This window comes from Glycine soja, chromosome 3 (genome assembly GCF_004193775.1).
Source record: "Glycine soja cultivar W05 chromosome 3, ASM419377v2, whole genome shotgun sequence".
Classification (NCBI taxonomy): Eukaryota; Viridiplantae; Streptophyta; class Magnoliopsida; order Fabales; family Fabaceae; genus Glycine; species Glycine soja.
The window spans coordinates 32,695,226-32,713,268 of NC_041004.1; the positions used below are offsets into that span (position 1 = coordinate 32,695,226).

Sequence of the window (18,043 nt, forward strand, 5' to 3'; positions counted from 1 at the left end):
TGTTACTGAAGGTGGTTGCAAATATATTTGCAAAGATATGGGTTGAATGTGGATGAAAAATGGACCAGATTCAGAAATAACTAAATTTTCCAAAATAATAAAATAAAATAAAAAAAGGACGTGGAAGTGAACGTGCGCTTCCAACATTCTCCCACTTGGTCCATTTAACTCAACATCAGCCATAACAAGAAACATAATATATGAGTCGTGGCGATAGGTCCTCTGATGATGAGTAGTATCTTCCATGTACCACAATATATCAAGTCTCTCAACACTAGCTCTCAACTTAATGAATAAACCATATGTTTATTCTATATCTAAACCGAATGATTTTTTCTCGAAATAAATAAATATGTGCACAAAACCATATGAGAAAATATCTAACTGAATAAGAGTTTCATTGAAAATAACAAATGTACGTACAATAAAATTACATCAGGGAACCAAGTCCTATTCGTACTACATGGTCCTTAAAATTCTTTGGTGGCATGCCTTTAGTTAAAGGATAAGCAATCATCAACTCAGTGTTGACGTGTTCAATGACCACTTTCTTTTCTTTAACACGTTCTCTTATGGCTAAGTACTTAATGTCGATGTGCTTACTTCGACTTCCACTTTTGTTATTTTTAGCCATAAACACCGCAGCAAAGTTGTCACAATACAACTTTAATGGCCTAGAAATAGAGTCCACAACTCTAAGGCCAGATATGAAACTCTTCAACCATACACCATGCGAGGTAGCCTCAAAACAAGAAACGAACTCAGCCTCCATAGTGGAAGTAGCAGTCAAGGTTTGTTTGGCACTTCTCCAAGATACAGCTCCACTGGCTAACATAAAAATATAACCAGATGTTGATCTTCGTGAATCAACGCAACTAGCAAAGTCTGAGTCGGAGTAGCCAATCACTTCCAGACAATCAGTTTGTCTGTACATGAGCATGTAATCTTTTGTTCCTTGAAGATATCTTATCACTTTCTTTGCAGCTTTCCAGTGGTCAATACCTGGATTACTTTGATATCTTCCCAAGACTCCAACAGTGAATGCAATATCAGGTCTAGTGCAAACCTGAGCATACATAAGGCTTCCAACTGCTGAAGCATATGGAATATTTTTCATGTGTTCCCGCTCAAAATCATTTTTGGGGCATTGACTCAAAGAAATTTTGTCACCCTTCACAATGGGAGCTACACTTGGTGAACAATCTTTCATATTAAATCTTTCTAAAACTTTGTTGATATAGGTTTCTTGAGACAAGCCTAAAATGCCTCGAGATCTTTCTCTATGGATCTTTATGCCTATGACATAAGATGCCTCTCCTATATCCTTCATATCAAAGTTCTTTGAGAGAAATTGATTCACCTCATATAGCATACCCTTATCATTAGTCGCAAGCAGAATATCATCTACGTATAATACAAGGAAACAAATCTTACTCCCACTGACCTTCTGGTATATACAGTGATCCATGACATTCTCTTCAAAGTTGAATGAAGAAATGACCTCATGAAATTTTAAATACCACTGGCGGGAGGCTTGTTTCAATCCATAGATGGACTTATTAAGCTTGCAGACTAAGTGCTCACCAACACTAGATAAGAATCCCTCAGGTTGTTTAATGTAAACCTCTTCTTCTAGATCACCATTCAGGAACGCCGTTTTCACATCCATTTGATGTAGCTCAAGATCAAAATGAGCTACTAATGCCAAAATTACTCGAAGAGAGTCTTTCTTAGATACAGGGGAAAAGGTCTCTCTGTAATCGATTCCTTCTCTTTGAGTGAATCCTTTAGCAACAAGTCTTGCCTTATGTCTCTCAATGTTGCCTTCTGAGTCTTTCTTTGTTTTGAAGACCCATCTACATCCGATGGCTTTTACACCAACAGGCAACTCAACGAGATCCCAAACTTGGTTAGATGCCATAGAATCCATCTCATCCCTCATAGCATTATACCACAAATTTGATTCCTTAGAACTCATGGCTTGTGAAAACGTCTCAGGATCATTTTCGGCTCCAATGTTGTAGTCTGATTCTTGTAGGTACACTACATAATCACTAGGAATTGCTGTCTTTTTTACTCTAGTAGATCTTCTTAATGTTGTTTGGTCATCTTGCTGAGGAACTTGTTCAACTGGTTCTTCATCAGTTTGTTCAATATCATCATGTTGTTCATCACAAACAACTTGATCTACATGATCACTTTCAACAGCTTGTGGAACTTCAATCACTGGTTGTCTAACACCCATTTTAACTTGAGGGGTGGGAATGACTACCAACCTATTACTTGTCCCAGAAGATTCAGCTTCATAGTGATCCCTTTTAGAAGAAATGTTCTGAAATTGATCACTCCCACTGATCAAGTCATTTTCAAGAAACTTTGCATTCCTTGATTCCACAATCCTAGTGTTGTGGGATGGACAATAGAACCTATACCCTTTAGACCTTTCAGTATATCCAATGAAATACCCAGTAATAGTCTTAGGGTCTAGTTTCTTTTCTTGTGGATTATAAATTCTTACTTCAGACGGGCATCCCCAAACGCGTATATGTCGCAAACTTGGTTTCCAACCCTTGAATAACTCAAAAGGTGTCTTTGAGACAGCCTTGGTTGGAACTCAGTTTAATATATACGCAACCGTCTTAAGAGCATCAATCCACAAAAATTGAGGAAGCTTTACATTACTCCTCATGCTTCTCACTATGTCTAATAAGGTTCGATTTCTTCGTTCTGTCATACCATTCTGATCCGGAGAACCAGGCATAGTGTATTGGGCAACAATCTCATGTTCTTGAAGAAATTTCGCAAATGAACCTGGTGCTTGTCCATCCTCTGTGTATCTACCATAGTACTCCCCACCTCTATCTGATCTCACAATCTTAATTTGTTTTCCACATTGTTTCTCAACTTCAGCCTTAAAAACTTAAAGGCATCTAAAGCTTCATTCTTAGAATGAAGTAAGTAGAGATACATATATCGTGAATAATCATCTATAAAGGTTATGAAGTATTTCGGACTATTTGCATCCATGTCTGGACAACATATGTCTGTATGTATGATTTCTAATAAATTAGAACTCCTCTTTGCACCCATTTTAGACTTGTTAGTTTGCTTACCCTTAATGCAATCTACACAAGTCTCAAAATCAGCGAAATTCAAAGTACTAAGTACTCCTTCATTTACTAATCGCTTGATTCTCTCAATAGAGATATGTCCTAATCTTCGGTGCCACAACATAGAGGATTCTTCATTCATAATACATCATTTTAACCCAACAGAAACGTGCATAGAAGTAGCGTCGTTTTTCAATTCAATCGAATAAAGACCATCAACCAATTGACCACAACCAATAATTTCAGATTTATTTAGTAAATTAAAACCAAAGTCTGTAAAATTAAAATAAAATCCCAAAGGTGCAAGTTTAGAAACAGAAATTAAGTTTTTACAGAAACTAGGAACATAAAAAACTTTCTCCAAATGTAATTTAAAGCCACTACTTAAAACTAAGACGCACGTTCCAATGGCCTCTACATGCGAGCTCATCCTACTCCCTGAGTAGATGCACTGCTCACTTTCCACTGGCTTCCTTAGGCTTTCCATACCCTGCAATGTATTAGAAACATGGATTGTAGAACCAGAGTCAATCCACCATGTATTATGATTCACATTAATCATATTAGATTCATAACAAACGAAAGTGAATGGTGTACCTTTCTTCTCAAACCAACTTTTAAATTTGGGGCAGTCCTTCTTCATGTGTCCTTTCTTTTTACAGAAGAAACACTTTGACTCCTTTTTAATTGTTGGTTGAGTCGGAATCTTTCCTTTATTGGTGCCTACAGACTTCTTCCTATCCTTTCCAGAAGTAGAAGTAATCAAATTTACCTTCTCACCCTCTTCCATTATCAATCTTTCCTCTTCTTGAACACACATGGTCATCAATTCATTAATAGATCATTTATCCTTATGTGTGTTGTAGGAGATTTTGAAGGGTGTATACTGTTAAGGTAGGGTGCACAAAATGAAATGTACCAAGAAGGATTCAGACATGGTAACTTCCAGGGTTTTTAATTGAGCCACTATGTCCCTTAAGCGCATGATATGTTCACACACACCCCTCGTTCCAGTAAGCTTAATGGAAGAGAATTGCATAATGAGTGTGCTAGCAAGCGACTTCTCAGAGGTTGTAAACTGTTCATCAATGGCTTTCAATAGATCTCTGACCTTATCATGCTGGTCAACTGAACCCCGGATACTAGCGGATATGTTGGTTTTTATGAACATAACGGAGAGACGATTAGATCTCTCCCACTTTTCATAAAGATCAACAGCATCAGGTTCGCTAGTTTCAGTAATAGTTGGTGGCTCATCCTTCCTTATAGCATAGTCAATATCCATCCAGCCCAAATGAAGGAGAACTCTTTCCTTCCAAACCTTATAATTATCACCTTTTCAAAATGGGAAGGTCACAAGAAATATTCATAGATTGTGAAACTGCAAACAAACACACATGCTCATTAAGAAAATTTGAGACTAAACAAATGTCATGTTTTGCCAATGCAAATCATGTCTCAATATATGAATCTAGTGACACAAAACTTGCCTGTGGGCTAAAGTCCTACTCAATTAGATTCATCATGCAACTTTATGATAAAACTATTAAATCATGTTCTTTTCCTTAATTCCTGTGGGTAAATTAAGAAATATAATTTAATATTTTATCCTAATTAATCATACAAATATAACAAAATTCCTGTGGGTAGATTTCATCACATTACATATGATTAATCACAATTAATATTTCTAATGTGATTACAAATTTAACATATAATTTTTCTCAATTAAAGATGTTGTGGCTATTCTCTAATTTAATAAAATTATATTAATCACTTAACATTCAAAAATAATCCTTGCATAAACATACTTAATAATGCAAACGTGCTCAATATTGAATCATAAAAATTACATGTATACCAATTCAAAATAACATTGTACGTATATCCATTCAACATGTAATAAACTTTAAAGGATCAAATCCAATGCATACTAGTATTTAATATAATATTGCATGTTCAGCATAACTTAGAGACACACAATTTTAAACTGTTTGTGCATAAATGATTTATCCTTCAGAAGTTATAAATATAAATGAACTGCACCTAATAAACAAATATAATGCAACAGCTTAGCGGCAAAGGGAGTCTTTTCATATAAACCACAATTACCACTGGATCAAGTCACACTTTGTTTAATGTTGTTAGTTTAAAATGTAGATTAACAATTCCAAGACAGTAAACAAAACCCGCAAAACTTCGTCTTCAACCTCCAACAGGGGTCATAACAATAATTATTACCTCAATTTTGAAAAACCTACATCATTATATGCATTTTAGACATCCAAAAATACGTTTTAAATCATAGAAAACTCATATCATTCCTAATTTTGATGTTATTTTAAATTAAGGAGGCTTAAAACATAATATCCATATACTCAAAAAATAAACTCCGTATAGGAACGATCCAATAAGCAAGACAGAGGTACAAATAAATAGACTTTGATACCAAATATAAAATAGTACGTGAGATAAATGATGGGTACGTGATTTGTTATAGAAGGTGGTTGCAAATATATGGATTGAATGTGGATGAAAAATGGACCAGATTCACAAATAATTAAATTTTCCAAAATAATAAAATAAGATAAAAGAAAGGACGTGGAGGTGAACCTCTGCTTCGAACACACAATGCACGTGCGCTTCCAACACACAATGCACACCATATATTTCTTTTATCTTCATTTGAGTCTATGACCATTCATTCTTAAACCATCGAACAAAAATAATAATACTTCTCCCCGCCTCACTAAATAATATGACCATTTTAATATAGCCATACCTTTAACCTCCCTCCAAGAAAGCACCAATATATATTAATAATAGGACTCTCAATTTTAGTTTTGTGTTCTCACAAAAAAGGCATAGCTAGAGATAGAGAATCATGGATAACCCTAAACAAACACTTGGGAGTTTCGCAGTGGTAACACTACTCTTTGCTGGGGTTATTTTGCTGTACAACTGGTCCACCTCTTTCTCCAATGAATTAGTGCTATCCCAGAAGGAACCACTATGCGAGCAATCAAATTCTGTAAGTTAATTCAATCACCCATATTCTATGTAATTTTGCATCAAAACAAATCATGTATATTATAATTTTTTTTATATATTTTTTAATCAGAAACTATGAGTGTCTGCTAACTCCTGAGTATTATATTGTTCTTTATAATCCGGCTGAAGTTTAATTTCAATTCTATATATAATCAAAAGAGTAATGATGCATTAATCCCATGGATGATTTTATTTTTCAGTATCAAGCATATAAATGGGGTATTTTTTTATATAATTTTTCATCATTTTAATTTTCCTTTAATTTGTGCATACATTGTAGACCACCACCAATGTTGAAGCATATGGAGATAGCCTTGACTATGCTTTGGCCAAAGCCTCAATGGGAAACAAAACGGTGATAATTGCTATAGTAAACAAGGCATATGTAGAGCAAGATGTAGAGAGTGACACCACCATGCTTGATATATTTCTTGGTAGTTTTTGGCTTGGAGAAGGAACAAGGTCTCTCATTGATCACCTCCTCATAGTTGCGGTTGATCAAACGGCCTATAATCGATGCCAATTTTTGAGGTTGAATTGCTTCAGATTAGAAACGGATGGTGTTGGTTTTGAAGGTGAGAAAATATACATGTCTCAAGATTTCATCAAGATGATGTGGAGAAGAACTCAATTCCTCTTGGAAGTTCTCAAACGTGGCTACAATTTTGTTTTCACGGTACGTAATTCTCATCTTTTCCATCTTTTATTTGTTTTTATTTATTGGTCTTTCTCATGTTTAAGTGCATAGAATTGAAAAAGTGGTCTAAAACTAGCTTGCATTCTTAATTTGTTTTCTTCTCTATTTTAAGTCAATTTTTTTTTTTTGGTGAAGCCTAGTTTAAGTCAAATACTACTACCTTAATTATGTGCCCAAAAAAAATACTACCTTAATATAAATTTAAAGGGAGACGTGCCGTGGAAGATCATTAGAAATAGAATAACATTTATTTGCTAAACCCCATGTCAATATTTGGTTGTTTTTGCATTACTTATTTACCTAATTCATCCATTAAGCAAGGTTTGGTTTGTTACCAAATAAGTCGATATACGTCACCCCTTTTCGTATGAAGTTTTGGTGCAAGTAACATGCTCATAAATGTGCTGAAAAGAGAATTTATTGTACTCATATTGAGAAACTGACTTAGTTACGCGCTTTCAGCTTTGAGCAATATGTTTGTAGTTTCTCTCTGGTTGTTATCCAGATTTACAGATATGCAGTTGGGATATCGATCTGATCTGGTAGAGTGGTAAAGAGATAAGAATCAATTAGGATAATGATTTATCGTTATATAATGGAATTAATTCTAGCTAAATGAAAAGATAAGGATAATATTGATTTTTTTAAAAAAAGTACAAAATATTTAAAACTTTCTAGATTATTATTATAATGATTATGGATTAAGAGTGTTTATCAGCTTGCTAATTTTTCAAAACTAGTTTAAATGTACAATGTCAATGGAGTTGGGTTTTAGATATCCAAAGTGTTTAATTTGATAAAATGTTGCTTATTCTTTTTTTTTCTAATTTAATAAAAAAATATAAAATTTTTATCTTATTTTGTTATTTTTGAAAGAACAGCACGAGAAATTCAAACAACAAAATATTAAAGTAAAAATAGTTTGAATTTCATTAATTTTCATAATTATTGAATAATAATATTCCAAACTAAAGAGTTTTTCAATTTTTTTTCTTCCTTTCATTCTCTTTTTTGATTTGTGTGGTAGGATGTAGTCATGGGAATTGTATGTTTATTCATCTAAGATTTAATCTTTCTTCCATCTCATATTATTTTTTTCGACATCAATCCATCTTATCATCATGTTTATATGTTAAAATCCTGAATGCGACTATTGTAAAAAAAAATATTTATCTTTTAAAATAATATGCAAATTGTTAAAAAAATTATTAATTAAAATAATTACCATAATAAAATTGAAGATATTGTTGAAAAGTAATTAATATTTTGTTAATTTTTTTAAATGACATATAATATATATGATCCATAGGAAATATTAAATTACTTAATTTTAAAATAACCTATCTAGATTCTAGACTCAATTTTACTTGTATAATTAACTAATTTAACCATGCACTATTTTTTATAAATTACAAGCTTTGAAACTTTTTCCACCGTGGACATGCCAAACTTATAAAAAAAAAAGTTTAAATATCATTATGAACATGCCAAACTTCAGTTAGAAAGTTGTGTGCCTTGAGGTTGAAGCTCTAGGTCATGATACGTTTCTTATTTCAATTATTTCGTAGCACGTGGTCTTGGGGTAACGTATATAGTAGACAACATGCAGAGTGCTGGCAGCCAAGAAGGGTAATGGGTGTATTTTTTCTTTCAAGGGCTAATTAAGCAGAATTCAGAAATGGCGGGCAGAAAATGAGGTAGGTTCTGCATAAAAGCATGTGCTTTGAATTTAAAAAATGATCATTCGTCAATGACGTGAAATATGAAAAAGAAAAAACAAAATTTGTAGTGTTCTAGGGTAAACATTGCTTAGTTTTGGGGTACTAATTACCATGAGTTTTGTTTTTATTCAAAGTTGACCTTAAAATTTATAATCATCCTATTATTCAAATATGTGCAAAATGGCTAGGCGTTAATTAAAAACGCCTTTTTTTGTATTCAGAAAAGATAATTGCACTTCATAAAAAAATTGCAATAGGGAATCATAATTTTGGTGATGGAGGGATAATGACTCGAAAATAAAAAAGATTAAAAAAATGAAACATAAAGATTCGTGAAGTTTGAGAAATTTAAAATAAAACTATGTTTGTGATATTATTTAATTAAATTAAAGATTTTATTACAAGTATTAAAAAGAAGACTAAAATATAACTTTTATCCTCTTATTTTTAAAAATATGTGTTTTTAGTCTTTTCATTTTTTTAATTGAGATGTTTCACTCCTCACTTATAAAAATTTGTGATTTTAGTCTTTTCTTTTTATAATCGAGACATTTTATTTTCATTTTTGAAAATTTTATAATTTTAATTTGTGGTTAATTTTAAATCTTGATCTATTTACTCTTGAAAATATTAATTGACATGCTTGTTTATCAAATGTTTTTTTAAAATTATTTAATTGTTAATAAATTTAATTTATTAAAAAAAACATATATAATCAAGAAGTCTAACTTTGATCAAGAAAACTAAAATTATAAATTTTTTAAAAGTAAAAGACGAAATGTCAAGTTAAAAACTAAAAGACTAAAATTATAAATTTTTTAAAAATAAATGATAAAATGTCTCAATTAAAAAAAAAAGAACTAAAATGAGGTTTAAGTCAAATAGAGATGAAAATTAAATTTTAACTTAAAAAGAATACTAGTTAGATTCAAAATAAAATTTCGACTTAAATATTTTGTGTGCAATTCTAATATTTCACCTTGGTCTTTTCCCCATTTTATGATATAATAATAATAATAATAATAATAATAATAATAATAATAATAATAATTGAGGAGATGAATATATACAAGTTCTCCACTTTCTTTTATGAGTAATTCTTGTATGGTAAGGAGACCTTAATCTCTTTCTTTTAATTTCCTTCACTTCATCATATAAAGAGACGTTCCCTATTGGATGTCAAGTAATGCTCCTTCGTCTCCATTGACATATTGTATTAATTTTGTGGTAGACCTAAACTTTGTTTGGTGACACTCATACTAAAATCAGCAAAATGAATTAGACATAAAGACAAAACGTAAAAAAGGAATAAAAACGTATGAACTATATAACCCAAAAAATTATAACAAAATTAATTTAATAACAAACCATTTTGCACTTACTTATACTTGCTTTCCAAATTTTACTTTATATAAGATTCAAATTTATAATCTATATTTTCACCCTGCGCATAATATTCATTGTCAATTTGTATTTTCTAGTATTCCGGATTAACATGATATGGCTATGTTGGAGAGAGAAAGACACAATTTTTTATCAAATAATACATTATGATTATTTTTTTTACTGCAACACATTATGATTGATTGTAAGTATCATTAAGCACTAATTATATTTCATAAGATTAATAAACAAGAAAGCTCCTAAATCCTTATATTTCCTTTTAATTGTAACTGCACCAAATATATGTTAATAATGAAAAAATATTATTGTTGCACGAATTTTACTTCAACTTCTCATATAAAATAATCAAATAGTTGAATGAAAAATTATATTGATTTCACTTTTTCAACTTTTTCATTTATACAACATCTTTTTTTCACAGGACACTGATGTAATGTGGCTAAGAAATCCATTTATAAGATTGAGCAAGAATGAGACAGAAGACTTCCAAATTAGCACAGACTCGTATCTTGGTAATCCTTGGTCAGAAAAACATCCGATCAACACTGGATTTTACTTTGTTAGGTCAAACAACAAGACCATCTCTTTATTTGAAACATGGTATGGCCAAAAGGACAATGCGACAGGAAAAAAAGAGCAAGATGTGCTTCTTGACCTCATTAGAAGTGGCATAGTTGAACACTTGGGACTTAGGGTTAGGTTTTTGGACACCCTTTATTTTAGTGGATTTTGCCAAGATAGCAAGGATTTTAGGGCAGTCGTCACAATCCATGCCAATTGTTGTAGGAGCATCACTGCAAAGGTGGCAGATATGAAGGTAGCCCTACGTGATTGGAAGAAATTTAAGAAGTTGGAGGCCAACTCCACAGTAAATCCCCAATGGACTAAGCACAATTGGTGTTGGCAATCTTGGGGAAGACCTATCAAAACAAACAGCTAAGCATCATATCGAGTTGAATGATATATTATCCAACATGACCCACATTTTTTTTATGTAGTCTAAACGGGCATATGCTTTAATTTTGAAAAGTGAACATTTGAGCTTTTTTTTTGTGCACTATTGTGAAGATATTAATAAATGAATAGAAAAATATTTATGTTGATGTGTTGTGAGAATTATACTTTTTTGCAAATAAAATTGATTTTAATTGCTAAAAAATGATTCATAAACTCGTAAACATAATTTGACAGTCCTTTGTAAGTAATGGCAATTGTGCAGAAGTTGTCAAAAACCATGTTCAAGCAACCAGGTCCTGCAAATTAAACAAAAACACCAGGATTTGGCCAATTGTGGGTTGTTGTTTGCATGAAATTGGCCAATTTCTTTTCAAATAGGTCTTTGGTTTAAGCTGGTTCTGGCTGGCTTGGCATTGGTAGGATGCGGATCCTCTCCTGCTAGATTGCTCTCCTGCAGCATCGTTGTGCGTTGGATGAATTCCATGGTTAAAAAAAAAAATGCTTCTTTCTTTAAGTGCGATGGATGAATTTTCTTATCATCTTAAACTTACCGTTGATTTTAATTGTCGTATTATAAAATCCTTTTTTTATAAATATACTATACATTTTTAAACTATTATAATGGAAAAAATCTATATTTTATAAATAATATATTGAAAATGAAAAAAGTAATAATTACTAAAACATATTTTTAATTTGAATAAATAAAAAGTATTTAGTTATATAAAAATAATAATAAAGAAAACATATAATTAAGACCTTATAAGTCTGAAACTTAATATTCACTATTTAATTGGGTTTAAATTTAAATACAATAATAGTGTGAGAATTATACTAATCTCCCATCATAAATAGTTATTTGTGACAACTTATTGAATTCTTAATAATTATTTTAAAACTCATGCCACAATAATTTTAAGTGGTTGATAATTATATCAAAACATTATTTTTTTAAAATATGTCAGACTAGATTATTTAGAAAATTTACCTTAAATTTTAGTCCTTTTTTAAAAAAAAAAAATACGGCTCTCTTTAACACCTTTTGAATAAAAAAATAAATAAGAGAGGAAAAATAAAAAGAGTTAAAAATAAATTATTTAGACAAATAAAATAATATAAATTGAAAAAATGCCTTCTTTTATTTGCATAAATTTTAAAAAGGTAAAAATAATAAATTGTATTAATTGGATGTTTTATTTAATTAATAATTATTTAATTTTTCAAATTAAAAATATAGTTTATTAATTAATTTTACTATTTTTATACATAAAATATGATTTTCCTATTGTAATAATTTAAAATATTTAATATATATATATATATATATATATATGTGTGTGTGTGTTTTTATATTTTTAAAATAATTATTTTATATTTTTAATGTGATATTGAAAATCAATGGTTAGTATAGGATATAAAAAAAAAAAAAAAAAGTCGATTCAAACAATACACAACAAAGCACAAAATAACACCCAGAACATTTACTTTGAAACGAGCTTATAAGAGAGAAGTAACTCAAGTAAAGTATATTTCTTTAATCATGAGATTAATCCAACGGGCTGTAAGGCTGCAGGAGAGAGATGGAGAGGAGTTTGGCTGGAGAGGATCCGCATCCGGCATTGGTATGGGTTCATAGACCAATTTTTAAATTTGTAATGCTTATTATAGTTTTGTACTTTGCTTTGATGTGTTTTCAAATATAGTATATTTGTTAAATTTAATAAATATAATTTATATTTTACAACATTAAAAAATTTATTTTTTTTAAATAAAAGAATATATATATATATATATATATATATATCTCAAAAAATTCAATGAAGTACAAAGCGATCGCAAACGATCCAGCTCACTAAATCGACAAAAGACAAAACAAACTTATATTAACATTGTTGCTATATGAGCCCTATACTTGGCATAATGTCACCCTCTATGCACTATTGTATCAATGATACTTTTAGCTATACTCATATTTACACTATCATTTTCAAAAACAACACTATTTCTATAGATCCATATGTCATAAACAACCTCTGAAAAAGCTAATTTTCAGAATTTCCCTTTTCCATCCTTTTCCTTTCGTATATTGCATAACCCATCTAACTTCATCCCTCCACATTTGAGGTGTGTGATCAATATCCATTTGAGGACCTCCAACCAAATAGCTTTTGTGACTCTACAGCTAAACATCAAGTGATCCAAGTCCTCATCTTGTTCTTTACAAAGACTGCACAAACTACATTGAATCAGATTCATGTTTTTCAATCTAGTCTTCGTGGCCAACCGGTTTTGACAAGCAAGCCACAAAGTGACATTGGCTCTTGGTCTAGCTCTGTTATATCTCAGCAAACTAAACCAGTCAGCCCTGTTATGATCCTCCACCAATTCCATATAAACTTGCTTCATCGAGAATTTCCTTTTACGCAACATTTCAATCCAAATCTGCTGCAGATTATTAACTTGAGGCCTCTGTTTCATAATACTCTTCAGTATCCATGTGCTATTACTTTTAACAGTTGCACTCATGACATTGTTTCCCTTTAAGAAATAAGCATGGATCCACTTTACCCAAAGATTGTCATCCTTGGAACAGATATTCCATAAACATTTAAGCATAATAGTTAAATTCCACAACTCAAGATTAATCAAATTTAGACCACCACATCTAGTAGGTTTACAAACCTGCTTTCAAGCCACAGGGCTTTTCCTCTTCACCTCTGCACTGTCAAACCAAATAAACGATCGACAAATACTATCAATTTTCTGAATAACCTTTTTTGGCATAGGAAAAACACTCATCCAATACTGAGCTATAACAGTGATAATACTCCTCACAAGCTGAATTCGACCTGCTATGCCTAACAGCTTAGAAGACCAATGTCTGATTCTCCCCACTATCTTCTCCACAAGAGGCAGGTAATGACGGACATTGAGTTTTATGCAAGACAAAGGAACCCCCAAATATTTGACAGGCAGAGTTCCCTCTTCAAACCCTGTGATATTCTTCACAACTTGTATGCTATCATAATTCAAGCCACCACAAAACACCTTACGCTTTGCTGGATTAATCTGTAGTCCAGTAGAGTTAGAAAAGAAACTGAAGGCCTTTAGAATCATATCTATAGACTTCTCATCACCTCTACAAAGAAGAAGAACATCATCTGCAAAGGACAGATGAGTAATCCCCAATCGCTCACATTGGTTGTGATGATTAAAGTTAGGATCTCTTTGCATTTTGACCATAATCCTATTCAAATACTCCATCATTAGGACAAACAGCAAAGGGGAAATAGGGTCCCCTTGCCTAATGCCTCTTTTAGCCTCAAACACATTAGACAACTCTCCATTAATGTTGAACCTGTAATTCACAGTAGTAATGACTTTCATGACCCACCCAATAAACTTCTTTGGCAATCCAAATTCAATAAGAACCCCCTCCAAGGCACCCCAGTCAACCATATCATAAGCTTTTTGGAGGTCTATTTGCATCATACACCTAGGGGTCTCACCCTTTCTAGTATACCCCTTCATCAACTCAGTTGCAAGGAGAATATGATTGTGAATGACTTGACCGGGCACAAAAGCTGCTTGGCTAGTATGAACAATATCCTGTATCACACTCCCTATCCTCCTAGTCAAAATTTTTGAGATCACTTTATAAAAAGTAGAGCAACCTGCAATAGGCCTGTAATCCTTGACAGTCTTAGCAGTAATAGATTTAGGAATGAGTGTCACAAGAGTACTATTAAAAACCTTTAATAAAGTTCCTTTCTCGAAAAATTCATTCATTGCAGCAATAAAATCTTTCTTTACTATATGCCAACTATTTTTGAAGAATTTTGCCCCATAACCATCTATGCCAGGTGCTTTCAAATCACCAATTCCCTGCAGAGCTTTAACAATCTCAACTTCTGTAACTGTTGCAGTAAGAAAAGCTCCTTGGTCAAAAGTAATTTGCTTACCATCCCTCATAGCTTGGATATCAATATGCCTCAAATTACTAGCAGTACTTCCCATTAACTTTCTATAAAACTCCATCACTTCATTATGGATGTCACTTTGCTCAGTAAGAATAGTCCCATCACCTTTCTGTAGAATACTCATACTTCTATTCTGATGCTTGGCCTTGATGATAGAATGAAAAAAAGCATTATTTTCATCTCCCATTCTAAGCCAATCCACCTTAGCTCTTTGTCTTAACATATTACCCTCCATTTCATTCCAATTAATCACCCTCTTAGTACATTTTTTCACAGTATCAATCAAGTTGTCATCCATCCTATTATGAGTGATAGCATTTTGGGCTAAGTCTAAATCTCTTCTGGCTTTAACCAATTCCTGTCTGGCATTTGTCATGCTTTTACCAAGTTGAACCAATTCAGGTTTAAGTCTTTGGAGTTTCTGCCGCAGAACATGCATAGGAGTACCTCTTATAGGCCTATTCCAACTATTCTGAACCACTTCCTCACAACCTATCATATCAACCATACAATTATAAAACTTGAATCTTCTGGTTTTATTCTTGGGCTGCATCTTACCTTTCACACATAACAGAGCATGATCTAAAACACTAGGAGGTAGAATTTTCAGGTGGTAATCCAAGCGGTCTTGAAACCATTGCACATTCCCCAATACTCTATCAATCCTAGAGTAGATAGTTCCCACATAATGTTTATTGCTCCAAGTAAAATAATCTCCTATACTTTCCATTTCACTCAAGCCAGCAACATTCATCATCTCTTGTAAATCAATATACTCATTTTCAATAACCATCCTGCCTCCAATTCTATCATTAGCACAGGCCACATTGTTAAAATCCCCAATGACACACCATGGACCCTGAATAGTACTATGCAAATGCTCTAGATCTTTCCATAACACTCTTTTGTGTTCTAACTGGTTTTGAGCATATATTGCAGTCAGCCAGTATTTGAACTTTCCCATATTATCATAGATGCCACAATGAATAAATTGATCTGTGTTACTAATTTGCTGCACAATCAGTTTCATATCATCCCAAGACACCCAGATTCTACCATTAGCATGAGACTGATAATTATCAATATAGTTGTTATGCAAATTAAGCTTTTCTCTTGTGCTACTAGCCTTAGTCTCCTTAACTCTAGTTTCCAGTAATATCATAATATCAGGCTTTAAATTGGAGAGACGGGAGCTAATCTCTCGAAGCTTACCTGATTTATTTAACCCCCTAACATTCCATGAGATTATCATGGACCCCTATCAGGGGCCACCGTAGAGTCATTCAAAACCCTAAGTGCCTCAAACCCATTCATACAATTAACATAAGAAGTAGATCCAATATAAATCTTCCTCTTACCTTTGTCTCTAGTTGGCTTGCTAACCCTTGTCCAAATGTCTCTTTTGTCCTCATTTATCTTCAATTGATGACCCAGTTTATGACATTTCTCACAATATAATGGCCTCCACTCATACTCTACACCCTGTGATATCTTCCTACCTTCATAGTCTTTGATGGTAACTTCTTTCACCAGGGTCTTTGTAATGTCAACTTCTACAAGAATACGAGCATAAGACACTCAAATTTTACTAGCAGTGCACTCATCTGTTACCAAAGGCACACCTATGACACATCTAATCTTATTAAAACTCTTAACTCCCCACAGATGTAATGGTAGCTTCGGCAACTTGACCCAAAGAGGTAGTGTTCGCAGCATGTCTCTTTGCAAGTTGAAGTTTGGCTTCCACTCCTTTAGCAACAATGGCACATTTCTTATTGTGTAGGGGCCCTTCATCAAAACAACATCCATGCCATCATGTGAATTGAATCTCAGGATGAAATAGCCATCGTCATGGTAATACATCTCTGGGAGTTTAACGAAATTCCACATCTTCACCATGTAGCTTTTCATAGCATTCATACTAAGATCTTCACCCAAAGCATACAGAATTAGCGTCGTCTCCCAAAACTTCATCTCAATGGCTATATCATCTTCTTCAATCTCAATCTCCACTTTGCCATTAACCACATTAAGAGCAACATACTCAATAGATAACCCTTTTGAAGGGTTGCGATTGTCACTAACAACATCCACCCATAGCTTTGGTCGATCCATAGGTTTGATTTCAGCTTTTGGTGATACAGGACGATTATCAATTGATTCTAGGGTTTCCGCATCTTTGACTTCTACATCTCTTTCCTCCTCAAATTCTTCAGCATTCACATTCAGATCTTCAGTAATTCGATCATCTGATCAAACCAGAGTTTCCTTCACTGATGATTTCGGTGGTGGAAGATGAGTTACCGGCGACTGAGGCACCAAGTGTGGTCACCTTCACCCCCATTTCGCTCTTGCCCCATTCTTTTCACAGTAAGTTTTTCATTAAAAAATAGAAGAATTTATTAAAAAATTTATAATAAAACTTATTAAAGAATTCCTTTACCCGCGACTGAGTTTCATTAAAAAATTTATTAATTTTTAATATTTTAAAGAATTCCTTTATAAAACTTATTCTAAAATAGAAGAATTGAAAGATATAATTATATAATATGTACATGTATAATATTGAGTTAATTATGTTTTTTTTTAAGATTCCTACTTTTAGTTCCTGTAAAAAAAACACTTTGAGGGGTCATAGTCCATTAAGAACTTTTCGTCTATATTTTGGGTCCTTGTTAAGTTGGATTGTTAAATGATATTGTGATACTTATATTAATAATTTTGTATTTTGTAATTTAATATTTTTTATTTCTGTTTATGCAAATATATATTTTTTATTTTAGTCTATATGTTTGTTTTAATTTTTTTTTAAAAGTGCTTTAGATAACATTTCAAATGATAAAAAATTGCTTTGCACATTAAAAAAGATATTATCTAAAACAAAGGATAAAAATAAATCAAATACATTTTACAATAAATAAAATGAAAAAAAATATTTACAAGAATGAAAATGAAAAAAATACTAAATTAAAGAAAAAATATATTTAAGTCTAATTATAATTGAATTCAAAAAACAAATCCCTCTCTTATTTGACTAACATTAAATTTTCAAATTAACTTTCTCTCGTCTCTCCTTTTTTATCAGCATTAAAATTTTAGTTTATCTCTCCTCTATTTTCTAAT

General features: G+C 32.1%; 1 protein-coding gene across 1 annotated transcript; it reads left to right on the forward strand.

Annotated features, from left to right (window-relative positions):
• Positions 1-5,831: 5,831 nt before the first annotated feature.
• Positions 5,832-11,086, forward strand: LOC114406484 (uncharacterized protein At1g28695-like). The gene is made up of 3 exons (XM_028369186.1): positions 5,832-6,141; positions 6,442-6,837; positions 10,405-11,086. The coding sequence occupies exons 1-3, from the start codon at positions 5,995-5,997 to the stop codon at positions 10,921-10,923; spliced, it is 1,062 nt and encodes a 353-aa protein (XP_028224987.1). The 5' UTR covers positions 5,832-5,994; the 3' UTR covers positions 10,924-11,086.
• Positions 11,087-18,043: the final 6,957 nt, after the last annotated feature.